The sequence below is a fragment of the Monodelphis domestica genome, chromosome 1 (genome assembly GCF_027887165.1).
Source record: "Monodelphis domestica isolate mMonDom1 chromosome 1, mMonDom1.pri, whole genome shotgun sequence".
NCBI classification, from domain to species: domain Eukaryota; kingdom Metazoa; phylum Chordata; class Mammalia; order Didelphimorphia; family Didelphidae; genus Monodelphis; species Monodelphis domestica.
In genome coordinates this window covers 8,791,276-8,801,417 of record NC_077227.1, presented here as the reverse complement: position 1 = coordinate 8,801,417, position 10,142 = coordinate 8,791,276, and the positions used below count along the sequence as shown (strand labels likewise).

Here is a 10,142-nt window from a genome sequence, read left to right as displayed (position 1 = left end):
CCTCCTCCAGGAACCTTAGGACCTCCCTGATGGAGTGAACCACCGCAGGGACGCGGGGGGAGTCGGAGTCAGGAGCTGCTGGTGTGGCTTAGCTTGGCGGAGATAATGCCCAACGAATTGGAGCGGGTTCCGAGAATGGAGCCGCCCAAACCCCGCCCGCGCTCTCTCCTACGTCTGGGGCCCCCTCTCTCCCTCATATTAATGAGCCGGCCCGGAAGCACCTAACCCGGAAGCGGTTGTACTGGGACGGGGAGCAGAGCAGCATGGCGTCCCAGGCTAAGAGGCGGGCTCTGGGCAGCAGGCACCCGCGGCCGCTCGTAGCCCGGGTCAAAAAGGAGGAAGAGGAACGCGAGGAGGCGACGGAAGAGGACACGGACGAGAGCGGCGGCAGCGATGAGGAGGACGAAGAGGACGAGCTCGTCAACCAGGTGGGAGCAAGGAGGGTAGGGAAATTGAGGCTGGGATGGGGGCAGGGGCCTGGCGGGACGCCCCGTAGGGCGTGTGCTCCGGGTTTCTGCGGGCTCTCCTCGGTGCGTGGTCTCTCACTTCCCCCAGCCGTGTGTCCACCTTTGCAGTATGTGCCTCGCTGCTGGGAGGGGTCGTAGCTTAGCTAACACGGCCTGCGCAGGGCGGGAGCGCCCGGACTCCACCTCCAGGTCCCGCCGCCCCTTTTCTGTTAGGTGTAGTGGAAGTAGGGGCTGGAATCTGGGAGCGCTCTGGGTCAGCTCAACCCTGGTGGTGACCGGATTTCTGTCTGTCCTCCCCGCGCCCCCCCCCCCCCCCCAGGAGGTTACCGTGGACTTCGAGGCCCGCTCTATCTCCGAGGCCGACTGTGATGGGATCCAGAAGCTGCTGCGGCAGGTCAGAGGTGGGGATAGACTTGGGGGCCGGTGATGAGCTCTGAGCTGGGTTGGAGCTGTCCATCAATCTCTTTGTCCCCCCCAGCTCTTCCTGAAGGCCCCGGTGAACGTAGCAGAGCTGGCGGCGATCCTGGCCCAGCAGAGCCCCATTGGGAGCGTCATCCAGGTGAGGGGTGCAGCCCTGGGGTTATCCCATCCCCCCAAGAGAAATAGGAGAGATCTCCTACGGAGTCAGGGGCTTTGTCTTTTTGGGGATACTGCCATTACCTTTGTGGGGCCCTGGGACAGCGGGCAGGAGACCAGAGCGCCCCAGGAGTTGGTGACACCTGCTGTGTGTCAGGACTCAGGTTCTAAGAATGAGGGCATAGCCAGGGGATGTGGGCAGCCCTGGGACACCAGGACTGGAGCCCAGAGCACCCTTGGAGGAGGTGCCTTCAATGGCAGCACCCTGCTGTGTGTCAGGTCTCAGATTCTAGGAATGAGGGCACAGCTGGGGGATGTGGGCAGGGTGAAGGAGCCTGGGGTTCCTGGAATTTGTTCGAGGGCTTTCTTCTTGTGTAAAAAGGGGGTCCAGGTAGGATTATGGAGGTGGCCCATCTGGCAGATGGAGCCCCCAGCATTTCTTGGCACTAGGAAGGACCCATGAGCAGCCCAAGTGCTCCCGGTTCTCAGGTGTTCCCTTGCTCTGAACTGACTGACCTGTATTCCCAGAAGTCAGAACTTTCCAAGATTGGGAGACATGCTGGTTCCCAGCAGCCCAACCTCCCTCAGGCCCAGATTCTTCACTTTTTTCTTCCAGATGATTATTTTCTAATTTTCTCTATAGAATTTCCCTTAGAGAAAATCCTGGAGCCACAACTCCACGTTCCTGTGCCCCCCACACCTCATCATGCCTTCATCTCTCTCCTGGGTTCTGGTTCCACATCAAACGTTTGCTGGCCATCTCCACATGGATATCTTGGTAGCACCCTAAACCATTTGGGTTCAAAGGAGAACTTGATACCTTTTGACTGAAACCCACTTAGTCCAGTCCCCAGGGTCATGACTTTGAGGTCATTCTCAGCCTGCCCTGTTCTCACCTTTCTCCCTCTATATCTCTCCATGTCTCTATGCACATAATCTGTTGAAGGCCATTTTTCTCAGATACTTAATCCTTGAGTTTGGTGCAGACCTTTCTTTCTAATCTTGTTAAACTAAGGAGGGTGGAGAAATGTAGAGTTCCCAAGACCTGATTCTGTTAGTCCAAGTATCTCCATTGTTATTGATCAGGAAATAGCTAAATCAAATCTTCTAAAGCAGCAGTTCTCAACCTCTCAATTTGTAGCAGAGAATACATAACGCATATCAGGTATTTACATTCCGAATCATAACTAGCAAAATTACAGTTTTGAAGTAGCCACCAAAATAATTTTTTGGTTTGGGGTCACTGCAATATGAGGAACTGTATTGCGGGGTCACAGCATTAGAAAGGTTGAGAACCACTGTTAAAGTATGGTCTGATTAGGGTGGAATAGTTTTAAAATTCACACCATCATGTTACCAGAAGGAGAATCTGTTCAAGAGAGAAGCTTGCCAGTGTGAGAACTTAGTACTTGCGTATCATTCAGGTAGAAGTAGATGTGTAAAGAATGAGAGACCCTGGGAGCTTGTGGCTTGTCTGATGCTTACAAAGAGTTAGCAATATGAGAATTTATCGCTTCACTTAAACACTACCATGACATACCCCAAAGATTGATTTCTGTTGGAACATGGGAAACCTCCAAGCTCTTGCCTCTGGAGGCCACATAAATCACAATGGCTGGGTTAACGTCTGAAAAGTAATTGTTCCTTTCGTTTCATTTAACAAGAAGTAAATGAGTAGGTCAGAGATTAAGTGGAGGGAGCCAGTTTTCATGCCAGTTACAATTAACCTGTTTTCTGCCCAATAACCTCTTAGAAGTAGAGGAGACAAATTTGGAGTCAGAGAGCCCTGGGAATGGCTTTGGGTGACACTCATCAGGTTGTTGAACCATTCTGACTTCAGTTTCCAGAGCTGGGCACCTTTAAGCTCTAAAATTACACAGTTCTAAAAGCCTGAGGGAAATTTCTGAGTGGTTTCTACAGTAGGGCCTTGTTTCATGGAACTTGACACACTCAAAATCAGGTCTAGGTAGGTAGCAATTGAAAAGAATAAAGAAAGAAAAATGTGTAAAAATACAAGCTTTTTTTAATTACAGGCTTTTCCCAAGGTGTGGCAGAAAGTCGCAGCAGCAGTTTGCTGAATCATGCTCATTCTTATCTGGAGAAGCCTTAATGTGACAGGTCATTGTTTTGTACCAAACGTTAGGTCCAGTCTGACTTCTCCCTTGTAACAAGCCATGTCTGTGTCAGAGCAATGCTTTTTGTTCTTTGGTTAATGCTCTTTAGTTATTCATAATGCCCCCAAAGTATAAGAAGGGTGATGCTTGGAGCTCTGGAGTCTAGGAAAAGTCGTCTAGTGCCTAGGAATGTCAGGAGAGGTATGCATTAAAGAATGGGGTTCACTATTGGGCATGGTTTTCAATTTAGGCAAAGGGTCTTATGAAGTATTGGTCACATAGAGCCATTCTGTGGATGCCAAGCCTCTGCCTCATGCTTATTCTCATTCTTCTGAACCCAAATCTAAGACCTCTCTTGTTTTAAAACAGCAAACAGATGTTCCAGAAGAAAGTGATGAGGAAGATGGTGAAGAAGAGGAGATTTTTGGTTTCATAAGCCTTTTGAACTTAACCGAAAGAAAGGTCAGCTAAACGGTATTGTGTCTGAATGGATGTTCTTAAGACTGAGGCCGTTTACATGAAAGCCCCTTTCTCACTAAGAAAGTTCTCAATTACATGGATTTTTGTGGGAGGTGGGGGGATGAAGGTAGATGCCCCGAAGGTGGCCAGGTTCTCTCATACTGCGTGGCGCCTTGTTTGGATTGAATTTCTGCTTGAGAGCCCTGGATCTAGGGCTGCTTCCCCGATGCAGGCTGAATACTGATTTTTGTTATTCAGGGCGCTCCCAAATTTCATCTTGGGTTTTTCAGGCAGTTAGTAAATAGACATTTAGTAATCATTGGGGATATATAGAAAGAGGCCAAAGGCAGTCTAATGTGAGTCCATGTGAGCAAATACCTACAAAGCAAGCTGGAGACAAGATAAAAAGAAGGTATTTGGGAAAGAAGATGGGATTTTTGTTGGTGGAGATGAGGAGGGAGTTCCAGGCGTGGGTGCTAGCCAGAGAGAATGGGTCTTTTATGTTGTATTCTTGCCTTTGCTGGAGCTGTTGCTAATGACCTTTCTCACTTCAGTGTGAGATGTGGGTTTCATTTTGCACTCTCCAAAACTCTTTTTTGTAAGGCAGGCTGTAATTAGAATTTCAAAACCCCTTCCTCTCACTGGCCACATGGTCGGTAAATAACCAGCAGCCGTTACCTTGAGAACTAGGTAAATAATCTCCAGAGGAGCCGTAGAAGGAAATTGGCCCCAAACTCATAGAAATAACGAGTTAGAGCTGACTTTCGAGTTTTCTCATGTAAATGGTGGGTCTCCTAACCTTCTTTTTGGCTTCTAGGGTACTGAATGTGCTGAACAGATTAAAGAGTTGATTCTGAGCCTGTGTGAGAAGAACTGTGAGCAGAGCATGGCTGAACAGCTGGAGAAGCTCCTGAATGATCCCACTAAGCCTGTGGGCTTTCTGCTAAGTGAAAGATTCATTAATGTCCCACCACAGATCGCTCTGCCAATGCACCAGCAGCTCCAGTAAGACACTTTCAAAATGCCTTCTTGCCACAGTTAATCTTTTTTCCAAATAGTCCAAACATGTGATGGTGTTGCTGCAGAGAGAGGGAGAGAGGGAAGGCTGCTCGAGACTTGAGTAACAGCTTAGTTGGTGTAGGAATAGTAGTGGGACTGTCATCTTCTGGCAGGGATGCTGCCTGCCTTCAAGCTGGTCTTTACCGGGAGAATTGTAGTTGTAATCAAGTAATTCACTGCTGATATCATTTAAAATAAAACAAACCCTGACCTTCTATCTTAGCTGGTGTATTGGTTTGAAGGCAGCGGAGTGGTAAGGGCTATGCAATAGGGGTTAAGTGACTTGCCCAGGGTCACCCAGCTAGGAGCATCTGAGACCAGATTTGAACTTCCCCTCCCTAGGCCTGGCTCTCAGTTCACAGAGCCACCACACTACCCCCTGCAGGGGTGCCTTTTTAAACGATTTAAATATTTTGTTCAGTTGATATTTTTTACTCAGTCAAATTTATGATGATTCTTCTCTACATATGTTTGGCGAAGAGATATTACCTGATTTTTTTCCCACTGAAAGTGCTCGTTTTTTCCATGTAAAATTTTTGTTTTGCTATGCATTAACTAAGAATGGGTCTTCATATTGTAAAGATTAAAATTTGGGAAACTGAGGCAGGTAGAAATTAGTTTCTCTCTGCAAGGAGTATTATATTTTTTAGAGGTTTATTAAAGGTTATGGATTTAAGAATATACAAGAAAGAAAAGACACGTGCCAGGTGGGCCATGAGGCCCACCCAAAATTTTACTCTCATCATGAGACGCATCTGTTTGCCAGCAGAGACAGGAAGTAAAGAGCCCCGCCTACGGGGAAGACCCTTTAAGTAAAAATTTCCTCTCGTCCCAGGTGAGAATTCAGTGAGATTAGAGGGTATTCTGGGAGCTAGCAAGGACTCCTGGGGAATGGAGTCCAGAGTTCAAATCTCAATTTTACAAGATGCAGAAAGAAGAGCTGTGGATCTCCAGAATTAAGATCCAAATGTAAACAGTAAAGTCCTTTGGAGTGCTTGATTGGCAATCAAAGCTGTGCTTTTGGCCCAGAGATCATTTTTTGAAGGTATTAAAGGTAAAGGCATTAAATAGACTTGAAATGCCAAGCACAGGGATAATGAAATAGTTTTGAGTTCATTGTGGTGTAGCTCTGAGTGGATTTATTGGCAACCTGAAACACCCTGTCTGGAGGCCTCTTTTCAAAGCGATGCTTGGGAAGGAGAAGGGGCCCCCTCTGCTGATGGGTTTTTTGTTTTCCCAGTTCTTTTGTTTCCCTGCCCTTCCTTCCCCTCCACCTCATCCTTAGCTTCTGGGTCTTGCTGGTTGGCCTCCTGCCATGCCTCAGGACCCTAGCTGGAGCTGCCCACCTTTTCCTAGACGAGTTTAGGCCTCTGAGTTACAGTTCAGTAATTAAATACGCCATGGGATGGGAGATGTTGTCAGTGGAAAACAAATAGGAGAGGTGCCTTCAAGTCATGGCTGACCTGGGATTCCTATAGGGAAGAGTGGGGAGCAGAGTCTACCCAGTAGTTATGGCCAGATGTTGGCAGTGGCTGGGGCTGCCACAGAGCCCTGTCCTGGAGTCGGGAAGACCTGAGTTCAGATCCTGCTTTGGACACTTAACTAGCTGGGTAGCCCTGGGCACATCACTTTTCCTCAGTTGTAAAATGGGAATCATCACAAGACCTATAGGTTGTCATGAAGATCAGATGAAATATTATTTGTCAAGTCCTTGGCACGGCACTAAACACTTAGTAGGTGTTTAGTCCATGTATCTGTCCTTCCCTCCTGCATTCTTGCCTAGAAAAAAGGAGAAAATCTCACCTGACCACAGCTTTTTCCCCCTTCCAGTGGTTATTTTATTTCACCATTTTGAGGGCAGTAAGGATGCCAGCTCTCCAGTGTCCAAAGACCTCCCCAAATGGGAGTGTTTTCAGTTCAGTGCCTCAGTTGCTGAGCCCCCCCACCCCGGCCCAGAACCACCTGCCCCAGGGGTCGGAGGCTTTCCTGTTGGTGCTGAGGAGCTTGCTTTGGGTGATTGGCCTTGCCTGGATGGAGGCAGGTCTCACTTTCATTTGTCCTGCTAGTGCCCCTGGCAGGTCATTGGGCAGAGAGGATGGGGTGGTTTTCTCTCTGCTGTGGCAGGCTTTGATGAGCCCCGTGTGCCCCTCACTTTCAGGAAGGAGCTCAAAGAGGCACGCCAGGCCAACCAGCCTTGTGGCAAGTGCTCGTACTACCTCATGATCAGTAAGACATACCAAGAGGCCCCCAGGAACTCCAGAAAGAAAGGGAATGGGTCCCAGAAAGAAGAGCTCATGTTTGCGAATGCAGAGGAGGAATTCTTCTATGAGGTAAGACTGGGCCCTCAAGTCCAGTAGAAGGAAGTGCTTTTCGGGGTTGCCAGGGTGACTGGGCCATTAGAGGCCCAACAGCCCTCGGTGAGAGTCTTGGTCCTGCTTAATCACCTTCCTTTTCTCATCTAAAATGGGAGTGATGGCAGCCCAATAGGATGACCTAAGTAGGGATGACTGATGATCGGTCTGGCCCCATAAGCTCCGTGTCCTCCCTCAGTCATTCTTGGGAAGTTCCAACCTGCATTGACCCTTGGAGGGGGCCTCCTCCCACAAGGATGTTCCCAGAGGAATGCAGTCACTGCTCTAGCCCCTGTTTGCTGATTCTCTTATAAAGTGAAATCTTAAATCCCTTTTATTTGACGGTAGGGATGGCCTCACCTCCCCGAAGCCTTTCTGACGGTGGGGTCTTGATCTATGAAAGACTTCCCTTCAACCTGGCTGCCCAAAACCATTCCTGAAGCCTGTGGCTGCTTCTATAGCCGGGAGAGTCTTAGGCCATCCCTTGTCCAGAAGGGGGCTGGAGCAGCAGCCGAAGGGACTCTGCTATCACCCAAGGCTCAAGGACTGTCCTCATTCCTTTTGACTTTTCACCATTGGGCTGGAGAACTTTCAGCAGGGAAGCCATGTTTGTGTAAAGATGTTTGGAGAGCTCGAATAGGAAGGACCATAAATACTGAGCTGGAGGGACCCAAGAGGCCTTCAAGGCTTGACCCCCTTACCTTCCAGGTGAGGAAATGGAGACAGAAAGGAGAAAGGACCTACCTGGGGTCAGCTAGATCATGTGTGACAGCACAGCATGATTTGAACCTACGTCTTCCTGAGTCAACTGAGTCCAGTGCTCTGTACACTGAGAGGTTGGACTGGGCCCAGGCTTTCTAGAAGTTCTTTCTCTCTGTCTGTCTCTTCTTCTCCCTCTAAAAATCTCATGATTCTCAACAGTCCTGTGGGCTAGGGTACGGGCCTTTTTTGTAGCCACTTTATAAAATGGGAAACTGAGGTCGAGCTAAGTGACTTGCTCGGCATCTTACAGCAGAGTCAGGACTCGGGACTTTAGCCTGGGTTCTACCTCAGCTGGGCCTGCGCTTCTTTTGGGGTACAGGAGGGGGTGGCCTGACTGGACTTCCCTCTTATTGCTGCAGGAAGCCCTTCTGAGGTTCAGCTACTCGGTGCAGGAGGAGAGTGACACGGCGTTGGGAGGCAGATGGTCTTTTGATGATGCGCCCATGAAGCCCCTCCGGACAGTCATGCTCATTCCAGCCAGCAAGATGAGCGCAGTCATGGACACGCTGAAGGAGTATCTGTCCATCTAGCCCGCTCTTTTTACAATGCTTTCTGATGAACTTTGGACACTTGCTTTAGAACCCCAACCTTGTGTCTTACAATCAATACTGCGTATAAGTTCCAAGGCAGAGGAGTGAGTGCTAAGGCTAGGCAATGGGGGTCACCAAGCTAGGAAGCGTCTGAGGCCAGATTGGAACCCAGGACCTCCTGACTATCCCCTGTGCCACCTGGCTGCTCCCCACATCTGATGTCTTATCACCCTGTGTGGAAAGACGGTTCCCTCACCGGCTCTTAGTAGGTTTTTGAAAATCCTTTTCCATTTGGGCCAAATGTACCTTCGGCTTGGGACTGGTGCGTTAAGAGCTCATTACTTCAAAGGAAAACCGGACACACGGGTTAGGAATTTAAAACCAGCAACGCCTGTTTATTCTGGTCGCTTTAATGATGTACAAAGTGATCTCGGCCTAGTGCTTTCTCTGGCCTCCTATGAAATCTCGGTACATCTTTCGCGTTGGCAAACCGTTACAGTGATTAACTTTGGGGTGTTTATTGCACATCCTGTTTCAGTGGGTACTGAATAGAATTAAGGTAAAAAAGTCATTGGATAACGCATCTTGCTTCAGCAGACGCTTCCGGGCACTCTTCGCAGAGCTTCTCTTTGTTTTTCTGTTCCTTCTTCGTTGTGGGAATGGGTGCCAAGTGGTTGATTACTTGCTGCAGAATGTCCTTGCTTTCACTAGGAGGCAGGTTGCTGAAGAAATACTGCGGTGCCAGCTCCATAAACCTGGGGAGGAAAGAACGAGCCGCAGCTCCTTAGAGGGCCGTGCAAGCTCAGGCTCCGCTTCCAGACCCCGTGGGGGGCCTGAAGTGCACCAGAGACCAACCTGGGGCCTGTTCTCAAAGGCTCATCTTGGCAGGCTTTGTAGGGACCGGTCAGGGTCCGAACAGCAGAGCTCTTGGCCTCTCTGGCTTTGGGGGAGAGTTCTTAATCTTTTGGAGCTTCCCCCTCCCTCTCCCCTTCAGAAGACTTTAAACTACATGAGTGAGGAAAGCAGTGATGCCGACTTTATAAAGAGATCATGTTCACAGGGCCAGGCAAAGAAGGCCTGCTTTGGCTTCACCAAGTGTTTGGGGAACGGATGCCCTTGAAAGCCAGTAACGGTGGGTGGCGTCTAGCGCCCGGCTGGGAGAAAAGAGTTTCTATTTTCTTAGACAGCTTCTGCCTCTGGTTGGTCGAGTTGGCTAGTTTGGGCCAAAAATGTTCAAAAAAAGCTTTTCTCATGAATTCTTAATAAAGCGTCACACGAATAATTGATTGGTTATCTATCTGGTATGAAAACATGGGGATTTTCCAGGAGACAGTCTAGCAAAGACAGACTGAAAACAAACGTCAGCCGCCTGGTTTCCATTGCAATGAGGAGGCGGCCTGGGGTCATCGAGCTGCTCCACCACGTTCTCTCCCAGGTCACTCCCATGTTCTTGGGGCAGGGAGCGGAGGGTGGCTGTTGGGGCCCTCCTGCAGGCTGTGGATCAGGAGGAACATGGGGAGCAGCACGTGTTGCCCACATCTGGGGGGGACTCGCAGGGGCCACGTGGGTTAGGAGTGTAGTCTGCGTGAGGAGGCCCCGGCTGGCGCCGAGCCTTCCATCACCCCGACCCCTACTTACAGCTCTGGGGAGATCTCGGAGATGATCTGGATGTAGTTGTTCTCAGATATGTTGAACGAGTGGAAGACCACCCACTCTGGGAAGTGCTTCATGGTGTAGTAGCACGAAATGGGGTGCAGCTGAGCCACCTGCTTGTGGGTCAGCATCAGGTAGTTTCCCGATCCGTCAACATCGCGAGCGATCTAG

At 49.4% G+C, this 10,142-nt stretch overlaps 2 protein-coding genes across 2 annotated transcripts in view; one reads left to right on the top strand and one right to left on the bottom strand.

The window, feature by feature from the left end:
* Window positions 1-137: 137 nt before the first annotated feature.
* On the top strand, window positions 138-9,600 carry BCCIP (BRCA2 and CDKN1A interacting protein). The gene is made up of 7 exons (XM_001362222.4): window positions 138-428; window positions 787-861; window positions 946-1,026; window positions 3,527-3,619; window positions 4,434-4,621; window positions 6,834-7,005; window positions 8,148-9,600. Exons 1-7 carry the CDS (start codon window positions 264-266, stop codon window positions 8,316-8,318), a joined length of 945 nt encoding a protein of 314 aa, XP_001362259.1. The 5' UTR covers window positions 138-263; the 3' UTR covers window positions 8,319-9,600.
* The window catches only part of DHX32 (DEAH-box helicase 32 (putative)), a 51,404-nt gene continuing 49,947 nt past the window's right edge, over window positions 8,686-10,142 (bottom strand). The window contains exons 12-13 of the mRNA XM_001367677.4: window positions 9,957-10,138; window positions 8,686-9,073 (exon numbers count right to left, since the gene is read on the bottom strand). Of these exons, the coding sequence (XP_001367714.1) occupies window positions 8,887-9,073; window positions 9,957-10,138 (369 nt within the window). The 3' untranslated portion in view covers window positions 8,686-8,886. The remainder of the gene's footprint in view (window positions 9,074-9,956; window positions 10,139-10,142) is intronic.